An 11,076-nucleotide genomic window follows, 5' to 3' on the forward strand; every position below is an offset into this window, starting at 1 on the left:
TCCATGGAGATATGAGCCTAGATAGTAAGAGGGTCACAGGTGGCCATGGGTCAGAGTGGGTGCACAGCCACAATCGCACCGGATTCTGATAGCCCTCAATCAGGGCTACAGGAATATACCATAATATGACCCCGCATCCAGGGTTTCCATTGAGATATGAGCCCGCATTCACCCTAGAAAGTTTGGTTACACCCGCATCCGTTGAATGCGGGCCCGGTTCTCGCCGACCAGCGCAGCCACCAGTGCGATACCACCACCATTGCGTAGCCAAGAAGCAGGGCTACTCGGAAACGTGCGAATGCGGGGTGGAATTCCTAACGGTTCCTGAACTATGGCCCCCGCATTCAATCCGCATCCATCCGCATTCGCCCTTCTGAGCTCAAAAGGGGGTTTTATAGAGATAGGTATATTTGGTATATCACGTGATGTTACATCATAGGAGATCTCCGATCGATTAGGTGATGTCATAGCCTAGACCGTCGCGTCATGCGCAGCCTGGACCATGACATCATTCATGGCAGATCATCAGCATTAGTCACAGCACGGGAGCTGTGCGCCGATGACGGGAACAGCATCAGTAATCAGATACTATTGTTAGAAGAGCTCGAACAATAGCAGCCAATCGCGTATCCGCGATTGGATATCCCATGTAAGCAATGTTACGCATCGCGCAGGCCGTAGTTCCGGCCGCGATGCCGGGAAAAACCTTATCGGATGAACTATACAGGACCTGATGAGACTGTTAAAAGTCGAAACAGGATGGGTTGGAGTTTTCTCCATCCCCTGTTGTCCTAGTTCGACTCCCCACTCGTCGTTGTCGTTGCACAACTCGCTTCGCTCGTTGTGCTCCTCCTCCCTAACCCCTGTTCTACCACCACGCACACGCATCGCCGTTCACCACTCCGCGACGGCTACGTTTTACGCTCCTAGTGAGCTTGCAGGCTTAGGCGGGATGCACCGGGAGACCATCCGGTCCACTCCACGTTGGTTTGGGCAGCGCCCGCAGTTCGACACCGTTCTGATCCAAACTGATACCAATGCGCCTGGAATGCTTGGAATGACGGTGGCCAGAGTGCGTGCCTTCCTTTCCTTCACGTACGGGCACATCCGCTACCAGTGCGCGTTGGTTGAATGGTTTGACTTGGTCGGCGAGGAACCCGACCCGTTGACGGGCATGTGGATGGTTAAGCCTGAGATGGCTCAAGGGAGGCCTGTCACCCGCATTGTCCCAGTTGGTTCAATTGTGCGGGTGTGCCATCTTATTGGGGTGTACGGCCGGACCAAGATCCCGCGTAGCTTTCATTATGCGGATACATTGGACGCGTTTCGGATGTTCTATGTCAACTGGTTCATTGACTATCATGCACATGAGGTTGTAATATAATATCTGTAATCTGGATTTTGGATGCTCGCTCTCCCATTGTCTATCTTCCGACCACTCCCTCGGGGTGACCAGCTACTGACAGCTGGTAAGCTGTCAGCACTGAAAAGACTGAGAGGATTTCTATCAGTGTTCTCAGCTCCTCAGTGTTTTGCAGATGTTCTGATGTGGGGAACATTGGCCAATGACAGTCACTGCGCCACAGTGGCGGAGTGACACTCGGACCTTCGCTCCGAGTGTCACTCTCACAGATCTGGTATATACTCGCGTGAGGGTCCGCGCGGATTGCCACGCGCGGGCCGTATTGTTCAACAAGGGAGCGGCGGCGCTGGTCATTGGCCGGGCTGTTTGGTTGTGGACGATAACAACATATCGGTGGCGGCTTTATATTGTACGAATGTCAATACGGAACGAGTAAATAACATTCCGTTGACATCTTTTGGAGCTGTACTGGACGCTGCGAGCGATGGGAGACTTTCATGGACCACCGCACGATGTGCCCGACTCCAGAGCTATCGACGCGACGCTCAGCGCTCAGCGCGCAACTGTATCTCAGTGTAGCAGGCAACCTGCAGGCCTTCCTCGTTGAGTGACAAGTGGTGATCATACCACCGCTCTCGTTTCCAATCCAGCAGGCATTTGCACGTACACCTAGCGAGATGGTAGTGTACATAGTGCCCTTGTACGATAATTACACAGCCGTCGAGGCTTACTACGAACCGTGCTACTCCGCGACCTCCCGCGCATTCGCGCCCAGTGCTGAACCATTCGCCTCGCCTGTTTCCGACTGCGCAGACCCGTCCTCGCTCGGTGTAGCGCTCTCCGAAGACTCCGCCGAGACCTCGTGCACCTCGTCCTTCGCCGGCACCCGAGACTGCACACCCGAACCCTCCGAGCCCGCATCGACCGTGGGCGTCGGTGTCGGCGCGGCCGAGCTCGACGATCCTCCCGCCTGTTGCCCCGCCCTCCTCGCCGGCATCGGCAACACGCTCCGCACACGCGTCAGCTCCTCCATGCACCGGTACACCGCGCCCGACACGCCCTCGAGCACGCGCAGCCGCTCGTCGATCGCCTCGCGCGTCAGCCGGTCCAGCCGCGCCAGCTGGTCCTCCGTCAGCGTCGGCGGCAGCTGGCCCAGCGGCGTGCGCGACCCGCCCGGCCCGGCGCGCGCCGAGCGCGGGATTTGGTTCTGGCTCTGACTTTGCGCGGAAGATGCAGACGGGCGCGAAGACGCGGATGGGCGCGGGGCGGAGGGGTGTAGCGTGGGCGCGCGGTAGAAGTGGTTGTAGGCGGGGTGGGTGTAGTTGTAGGGCGCGGCGTAAGGCGGCGCGCCGGGGAGACGCGGAGTGGGGGCGAGGCTCGTGTCGTACAGCGGAATGAGAGAAGGCAGGTGCCCGGGTGTCTGCGTCGTCGGTGTGGGTTGTGGCTGGCCTGGTGCGGGGTCGACGGCAGGGACGGTCGGTGTGGGTGCAGGCGCAGATGGGTCGGCAACGGCTGGTGTGGATGGCGTGGTCGAGGTCGAAGACGACGCAATTGCGGCTTCTGCGAGAGGTGCACTCGGCCCAGGCTCGGTAGTCTGCGTGGGCGCCGCAGGTGCTTCCGCAGCCGCGTTCGGGTTCAGGCGCCGGAATGCAGCCAATGCAGCGGCTCGGCGCGCGTCCATATTTCCAGCGTTCACCGCGCTCGTATTCGTCTCTGACGTGAACGAGGACGGTAGAGACGCGGTGGGTGTGGGCGTGGGCGCTTGCGAGCCCTCACCCTGAGGGATCGCCGCCTCACTCGTTGGCGCCGCGACTGATGGGGGTCTAGGTACTTGTTGCGGTTGCGGTTGCGTAGGTGCGGACTCCTGTTCGTGCTGTTGTCCAGGTTGCGGTTGCGCAGGCGCGGGCGGCTGCTGTCCAAACGCACGAGGGTCGCCCCACGGCTGCCACGCGTTCTGAGGCCCCCAGAAGCCGTTGAACGGGGGAGGCTGCTGCATCGGGATGAACTGCGGGGGCGGGAATGGCTGGCCCGCGAAGCCGCCGTCTCCCGGAAAACGTTGCGGCGGAAAGCCCGCGTCGTGCTGGAACCGCTGCATGTAGTCGGCGAACGCGTTCGCGTTTGGCTGCTGCTGACCCTGCTGTGGCGGGAACCCTGCTCCTGCCTGGAACCATCCTGGAGGCGGCGGCGGGAATCCGGGCTGCTGCTGGTGCGCAGGGCCCTGCGGGAATGGTCCCTGCGGCTGGCCTTGCGCGCCTGGGAACTGAGCGTTCAACGCAGGTGCCTGCGGCAGCCCGAGGAAGCGGCCAACCCATCCGAGGGGCCCGTTGCCTGCGACCGCGCCGCCTGGGGCTACACCAGGGACGGGAGCGGCTCCAGGCCGTGGACGCGCCGCGCCCTGTTGGCGCGGAGCTTGCCCGGGCGCCTGCTGTGCATTCTGTGGCGTGTTGTTGTCGAGGACGGTGCGGCGGCTGAGGGGGGAAGAAGTTAGAGAACTGTGTCAGATCCTGGGGGAGCACATGGATCTGGGCGAAGCGCAGAGAGACTAACCAGGTAGGGCAGCTCTGTTGGCGCTCAAGCCAGGAGCGAAGGCACTGGAAGTGAAAGATGTGCCCGCACGGGAGCTTCTTGGGCGTCATATTGGGCCCATCAGCGGGCGGTTGCTGCTGCTGCTGGGGATCGCCATTGGCAGCTTGATCGGCGGCAGCCGCTGCGGGTGCGGGTGCAGCGCGCGAGTGCATCTCCTCACGACAGATGATGCATGTGCGGTCAGACATTTCCACGAGCTCGGCTTCTGTCGCGTCGGGGTAGCGCCGGTCCATGTCGCGGGTCGCGTTGTGGTAACGGACGAGCGCCCGGAGTCGGGTGATGAACGAGCGCGCGGTGACGAACACATCGCGGATAATGTTTAGCGGGAGGCCGTAGAAGGTGAGGATGATCATGAAGAAGGTCATGTACGTTGCTAGCTTCAGGAAGTCTGATAGTGGCGCAGGAACAAACGGTAAGCGAGGGGCGTGTCTGGGAGGACGGCGGGACTTACCGGTGAGGAGTTCAATGTAGAAGATGTACATGCTCTTGTTTTCCCAAGGTGGGGCGTTCTCACCACCGCGCGTGCGTGCTCTGCGTAGGTCGAGAATGGAAAGCGCGTAGCGCAGCATGGCATTCAAGGCGCTCGCGAGTAGAATGGCATACTATGGAGTTGTTTAGCGCGGTTCGTATAACACATGTGAAGACACTGACCTCGCTTGCGAACAGGACCATACCACCGACGCCGTTCGTGAGCGTACTCTCGACTGCGAAGGCAAACATGGTGATGTCGATGGCCCAGAGGACACCGAAAAGGGCGTTGATACGGACATGGAAGAGAGTGGGAGGCCCGGGGTAGGGCGTTTGGTCCATCTTGAGGGACGTGAGCAGAGCAGGCAATATGAGTCGGGTGAGACTCACTGATTCAACGCGGTCTGCCATAAGCCAGTGGAAGCACTTGACGAAGAGGAGGAAGCCAAACATGAGGAGGAAGGGGACGTCGAACTCGTCTCGGAAGATGGTGAAGGCGAGGAGGGACTCGGTGACGAACATCCATGTTTGGTCGTACAAACGCTGGAGCGGGGGTTGAAGAGGGGGAATATGAGTGAGTATGCGAGACGTACCTCAACTTCCCGGGGTTGGAGAGGGCCGAAGAATATGCGTTGAAATATGCGACCGGAGAGGAGGGCGCAGAGGAAGCCGAAGTTCGCGAGGATCTTGGAGAGGTGAGTGCTACGCAGCAAGGCAGAGGGGTAGAGCGTACCAGGACACTCCGACTGCTCTTGGCGAGATAGATGGAGACGGAGTAGAAGTTGCTGTGTGCCCTGCATGCGTTCGCGATGGTAGCTGCTACTGCGAAAGTGGAGAAGACGGAATAGAGGAAGATGCGGTTGGAGGTGACGGTGGAGGTGAGCGGCTGCAAACGCTGGCGGAGAACATCGTGTAGAGGCATTCAGACCAAGTCCAGTCCCAGTGAGAGAGCAGAGGCGGCCGAGGACGAGCAGAGGCGGGCGGAGGACGGCGAGGGTGGCGGCGGTGGCTGAGAGGAGGGAGCAGCACACGCGACGTGGCCTGTGACGGACAGTCACACGCGCCACGTGCTTCGGCGCCTATGGAGTTGTAGGTCCACCGCGTCGCCCGCTCTCTCCCGCGTTCGACTCTCATCGTTCCACAACGTCCCCCGACCGCCGCGACCAGCTCTCTGCGCTCGTTCTCTCTCCGGATCCCTCACTTGCTCTGACGCACGCGCCCTGAATCAGCCAGTGTCTGCTGATTGACGCCGTTGCCTTCGCCGCCCGCGTTGAGGTAAGTCCGAGCCCGCTTGGCTCTTCCTTCCCTCTCCCGCACCGCCCTTCTCCCGCGTGTACCGTCTTGTGCTGCGCCTGGGTCGCACGCGCCTCCCGTCTATCCTCAATTTATCCATAACACAACTCCGCGCTGGCGCTCAGCGCGTCTTCTGATGTCTTAGGCGCTTACTGATACCACGCTCTTGGTATCATCGCCCCTGCCAGTGCTGCAGGCGCCAGCGCTCAGCGCTCACTGTGTCTTTTGCGACCCTCTCCTTTGATCGCGCCCTCGTTAATCCTTTGCCGAACGATCCTCGCGCCTTTCCTTCTCTCCCCTGCGCCCCTCAGAACCACCCCTCGGCCCGTTTTTTCTCATGCCCAACACTTATAGATCTCCATGCCTCCCCCAAACTCTGTCTCCTCAAGTCCTCCCTCTGACGCCCCCGACATGCCTCCCACTGACGACTCCTCTCTGCGCAAACGCACCATCTCTGAGAAAGCCGCGTCCGGACCCTCTTCCGCGTCCCCGGCTCCGTCCGCAGCACACACCTCGACGTCGCCCAAGCGCTCTTTCACGCCCTTCCTCCTCCTGGTCTCGCTTGCGCTCTCGGGATACTATGCCTACTCGAACTCCTGGTTTGACAGTGTTGAAGCCCTCACCGAGTCCTACGCCCTCTGCACCCGCGACGGCGCGCACATCCATACCCTGGATCCCGAAAACCCCCGCGTCGAATGCCTCGTCGTGAATGGGTCCAAGTTTACCTCCGTCGGATCATTGGGTGCGTCCTTGACTTTGATCGCCTGCCATCGTCGTGATCGGTCCCAATAGCTAACCGCCCGTTGCTAACGACAGATCACGTCTTATCGAACTGGCACGCCTCGACCCCGGGCCAGCCCCACGTGCGTTTCCTCAAGCCCGGCCAGATTGTGGTCCCCGGTTTGAGCGGTAGGTTCCCTCGCTCACGCCATCTAAATCCGTTTGCTCACCTGCACTTATTTCCAGACTCGCATGCACACGTACTCGAGTACGGTGCGACGAAGCAAATGCCCCTCGAGGGCACCAAAACCGTAGCAGGTAGGTCCCATCATATTTGCTTCTCGACTTCTTCGGTAAACACCGTAACCTTCTCTTTTTAGAAACCGTTGCGCGCGTGCGTGCCTATATCGAGGCCGACCCAGAAATCTTCGAGGATAAGACAAAGTACGTCGAGGGCTGGGGGTGGGACCACACGAAGTGGCTGCTCGAAGAATGGCCCACCTACGTAGGCGTCTACCGTTGTAAATAAATACGTCTACTAACATGTACACCGGTAGAACGCCCTCGAGGCAGACCCTATCGTGGCCGGCCGCCCTGTCGTTCTCCAGAGCAAGGACGGCCACATGCTCTGGGTGTCCCAGGCGGTACTGCGCTCAATAGAGCCTCTTCCTACCGAAGTCGAAGGCGGCGTCATTGTGCGCGATTCGTTCGGCAAGCCCACCGGTGCGCGAAGCTCCCCGTTGCACCCCGCCCGCAGCTGACCCTTCCTCGTGTAGGCGTCTTCCTCGACAACGCCCAGGACCTCGTCATCCGCCCCGAGCCGACATACAAACAGCTCCAAAAGCGGTTCGCTGCCACCGTAAAAGACGCACATGAGCGCGGTCTTACCGCGGTACACGACGCTGGCTTCAACCCGCTCTCGCTCGAGTTCTTCCGGAGGTAGGTCTCGAGACCTGTCTTCTCGCTATCCAGCGCTCACTTCCACGCAGGGAAGCCCAATCAACGACGCTCCCGGTAAGCCGCTTTCCCTACTCGCTTCCGCTATAAATTATTTTTGACGCGCGCCCGCAGATTCGCGTCTACGGCATGAAATATTTCGATGAGACGGCCGCCTACTGGGGCGACTCATTCGAGAAGATCGTCCTCGCGGGGAACAACCGCTTGAGCGTGCGCAGCGTCAAAATATTCGCAGACGGTAAGCCCATTGCCACTCTAGCTACCTGTCAGCGCCGGGACTCAAATCCTTCCTTCTTCGCAGGCGCTCTCAGGTCCGGCGGTGCTGCAGTGAGTCCGGGGAATTGGTCGATTGCAGTCCACCCGTCGACGTTACTGACACTGTGCTCGTTCTTCCCCGCCCGCCGTACTTGGCGCGTCATCCCGTATGTAGCTCTATGAACCATACGCGGACAACCCGGAGACGCGGGGCTTTATGCGCATCGCCCCCGAGACGCTCAACGAGGTCATTCCCAAATTTATGAAGGACGGATGGCAAGTCGTACGTCCACCTCCCATCGATCCGGCCACATAGAGCCTCGAGCTAACCACGCACCAGAACGTGCATGCCATCGGTGACCGCGCCAATGGCGTCGTGCTTGACGCGTTCGAAGCCGCGCTAGCCGAGGCGAACGTTACGGCGCTGCGCCCACGGCTGGAACATGCGCAAATTCTTGCGCAGAAGGATATGGCCCGCTTTGGCGACCTCGGTGGTACGTCCGCCCCGTTACCTTACCCCGTTTTAACTAATGATCATGCGCGCAGTCATCGCGAGCGTTCAACCGACACACGCGTCAGTCCAATCACACCACCGTTTCAGCCGTTAATGTTCCATGCTGACGTCTCTTACGCCTCCCCAGCATTAGCGACATGTGGTTTGCCGAGGACCGTCTCGTGCGTAACGCGCCTCGCCACTCGTCCCATGCTAGTCTTCCGGACGCTGACCTAACTCATTTGCGCAGGGCCCCGAGCGCGTCAAGGGCCTGTACGCGTTCCGGAGCATCATTGACCACGGCGCGCGCATCACGCTCGGCTCAGACTTTCCCGTCGAGGACATGAACCCGCTCGCTGGCTTCTACGCCGCCATCACTCGCGTCTCGCCCGACGGCACGTCCCCGCATGGGCCTGGCGGATGGTACGTCTTTCCCTTGTCCCTCCACGCTCCATCCTCTTTCTCCTAGGTGAGCATTCGGCTTACACGCCTGGGCCGACAGGTTCCCCGAGCAGCGCATGACGCGCGAGGAGGCGCTGAAGGGCATGACGCTCGACCCCGCGTACGCGTCCTTCACCGAGGACATCCTCGGCTCGATCACGCGCGGGAAGTTCGCGGACTTTGTCGTGCTCTCGCAGGACATCATGCACATCCCCGCGCCGCGCGTGCTCGAGACGCGTGTCGTCGCGACCGTCATGGACGGTAAACCCGTGTTCGGTACGATTTAGGTGCGCGTGGTGTGAAGGAGAGATGAAGAACGGATAAGTGCACGGACATGCGGCGGGTTTATACCGCTCCTTTGCGCGATTTATATACCGTTGTCTGATGAAGGATCGTGTACATTACTCACCAACGGGCTCGTGTTGCGCCGACGTTGTGTATCCAGCAGAGCTCTGGCACTGCTCCAAACTCGTCTCGCTGGTACACCATCCCTCGCGAGCTTACGGCGCCGATACTCGCTGGGTCTAGTTGCAGACGCACACGTGTCGTTCACAATATTGAGCAGTCGCAAAGGACCAAAAGGCATCAACGGAATGTTATTTACTCGTTCCGTAGCTGACATCGGTCAAATACTATGTATGAAGCTGCTATATGCACACTGCTGTCGCTTGGGGAGCCCGAAAGCCCGTGCACGAATGACCGCCACTGTTGCCTCCGTTCCGCCAAGTAGTGGACGCGACAGCAGGTCGCTTGCGAGTGCCTTCAGCGAGTCTCCTCCAGCCTCCATACGAAGGTCGAATTCGCATGACACCTGCCTCCAGGGAGCGTCATCCTCGAGGCGGCGGCTCGGAGAGGGTGAGATGCTGCATGACGTGCAGTAAGGGGTTTCGAGTCAGCAACAGCCGTGAAACGGGCTGCTGCAGGTCGGACACGACTGCGAATGCGACCTCAACGTGGGGCGCTCCCTCCCGATGCCTTTGTAGGCTTTGCCCGTTTGCGTGCGTCGCGTAGCTGAGGGGTGGTTGAAATCATCGTTGTACCGCGTCAGGCGCGTGGCCACGGCGGACCGTGACGGAAACGACAGCGTGAGGATCAGCTGCGACAGAGGGGCGCGCGACCAAGGCCGGAGCGGACAGCGTAGCATGCGCACGCTTCCGCTGTCACGCAGTCTTCTCCTCCGGGGATCGCGATGCCAGCGCCGTTGGTCGCTTTCTTGCTGGAGCGGTGTCGCGCGTAGAGCTCAGCAAGCATGACGTTGTTCAAGTTTGGCGATCGAGGCGGCGGCGCATAGAGCGTGAAGTCCAGCCCCACAGGACCAGGGTCGTCCGCCACTCTTTAGCGCTCCTCGTTTGCCCTTCGATAATGACGTCGCTGAAAGGCCCTTCTTGTGATCATCCACGTCCGGGGAGCGCATGGAGACCGGTATCCATGTCTTCCTGGTCGAGGATCGCGCGACCTGTGCGTCGTTTCCGTAGATGGGGTGCGGGATCAGCGCTAACGACGCGAGCTCGATAGGTGGGTCATGTCGAAGTCCGCGGGAAGTCGATGAATAGAGTGACATGTTGGATGACCAGCGGCGAGTCGCGATTGCGGAAGGGGAGTACGGGGTCGTGAGGGTAGGGATGTTCCGAAAGCGATCTCATGCGTCGACGAACTACGAAGACAGTATGGTCATAAGTATGAAGAATAGGAAGACTACGAAGCGACGCTGAGGGTACTTACGGGACGCAAAGCCCTACGAAGTCACCATGAAGGGCGGCTGCATTGAGACACCCCTGCTATAGCGCGCTGTTCCCTGCCGTGTCGTCTTGTGCGCTATCTTGGCGTCGCTGAGATGGTCTGCTCGTCGTCTCAGTCCATAGAACGTAGACGCCATTGTTTAGCCCTGCACGTAGTGATTCCGTCGCTACGCGAATTGTAGCGGTCGCGCGGGTGCATGTAGGTGAGTCGCGAGTTCGGTAGAGAGATAGATAGTGTCGGATATTGAGACGTGGAAGGCGCCGGAGGACCGGGTTGAGAGGCTCGTCTATCAGACGCGAAGGTCGCAAGAGGCGTGTTGGGGGCGGTCGAGTCCCCATTGGATGTTTGAGCGTCGGGCGATCAGATAGGGTATTCCGAATCGGGGTGCGAAGGATGTGTGAGCTGATGAACTCTGAACCTGGAAGGCTGTAAGCCGCACAAAGAGAGGTCTTCAGTCTGTGAGAGAACGACTATGATTGCATAGTACTGTACCTGTAAGCCGCACAAAGAGAGGCTACAAGTACTAGTAAGTAAACATGTAAGGAAGCATAGGTAGTGTGGGACTTACTCTTCAGTCTGTGAGAGAACGACTGAAGAGCAGAGGCCTGCAGAGTCCTCCTTATATACTACTGGGGAGGACGATGAGTAAGCGTATAAGAAGAGAGCATGTGACGTCCAGAGGACGCTGACTGAGCGATGAGTAACGCTGAGTAAGGGAGCATAATCGACATAAGGTCAGATAGTCCATGGCTGAGTAATG

General features: G+C 59.6%; 3 protein-coding genes across 3 annotated transcripts; 2 read left to right on the forward strand and 1 right to left on the reverse strand.

Moving 5' to 3' along the window:
* Window positions 1-892: 892 nt before the first annotated feature.
* On the forward strand, window positions 893-1,375 carry TRAVEDRAFT_89569 (uncharacterized protein; the record flags this gene model as incomplete). The annotated part of the gene is made up of 1 exon (XM_008035837.1): window positions 893-1,375. A coding segment is annotated over one exon (483 nt), but the record flags the coding sequence as incomplete, so codon positions are not given.
* Window positions 1,376-2,006: 631 nt separating this feature from the next.
* On the reverse strand, window positions 2,007-5,339 carry TRAVEDRAFT_62507 (uncharacterized protein; the record flags this gene model as incomplete). The annotated part of the gene is made up of 7 exons (XM_008035838.1): window positions 2,007-3,831; window positions 3,911-4,337; window positions 4,401-4,551; window positions 4,601-4,759; window positions 4,808-4,960; window positions 5,011-5,103; window positions 5,151-5,339. The coding sequence occupies 7 exons, from the start codon at window positions 5,337-5,339 to the stop codon at window positions 2,106-2,108; spliced, it is 2,898 nt and encodes a 965-aa protein (XP_008034029.1). The 3' UTR covers window positions 2,007-2,105.
* Window positions 5,340-6,121: 782 nt separating this feature from the next.
* Window positions 6,122-9,123, forward strand: TRAVEDRAFT_160326 (uncharacterized protein; the record flags this gene model as incomplete). The annotated part of the gene is made up of 15 exons (XM_008035839.1): window positions 6,122-6,452; window positions 6,527-6,619; window positions 6,677-6,748; window positions 6,811-6,935; window positions 6,988-7,153; window positions 7,207-7,369; window positions 7,420-7,444; window positions 7,502-7,625; window positions 7,689-7,714; window positions 7,818-7,925; window positions 7,983-8,136; window positions 8,189-8,216; window positions 8,284-8,317; window positions 8,386-8,558; window positions 8,638-9,123. The coding sequence occupies 15 exons, from the start codon at window positions 6,122-6,124 to the stop codon at window positions 8,861-8,863; spliced, it is 1,848 nt and encodes a 615-aa protein (XP_008034030.1). The 3' UTR covers window positions 8,864-9,123.
* Window positions 9,124-11,076: the final 1,953 nt, after the last annotated feature.

The sequence above is a fragment of the Trametes versicolor genome (genome assembly GCF_000271585.1).
Source record: "Trametes versicolor FP-101664 SS1 unplaced genomic scaffold TRAVEscaffold_2, whole genome shotgun sequence".
Classification (NCBI taxonomy): domain Eukaryota; kingdom Fungi; phylum Basidiomycota; class Agaricomycetes; order Polyporales; family Polyporaceae; genus Trametes; species Trametes versicolor.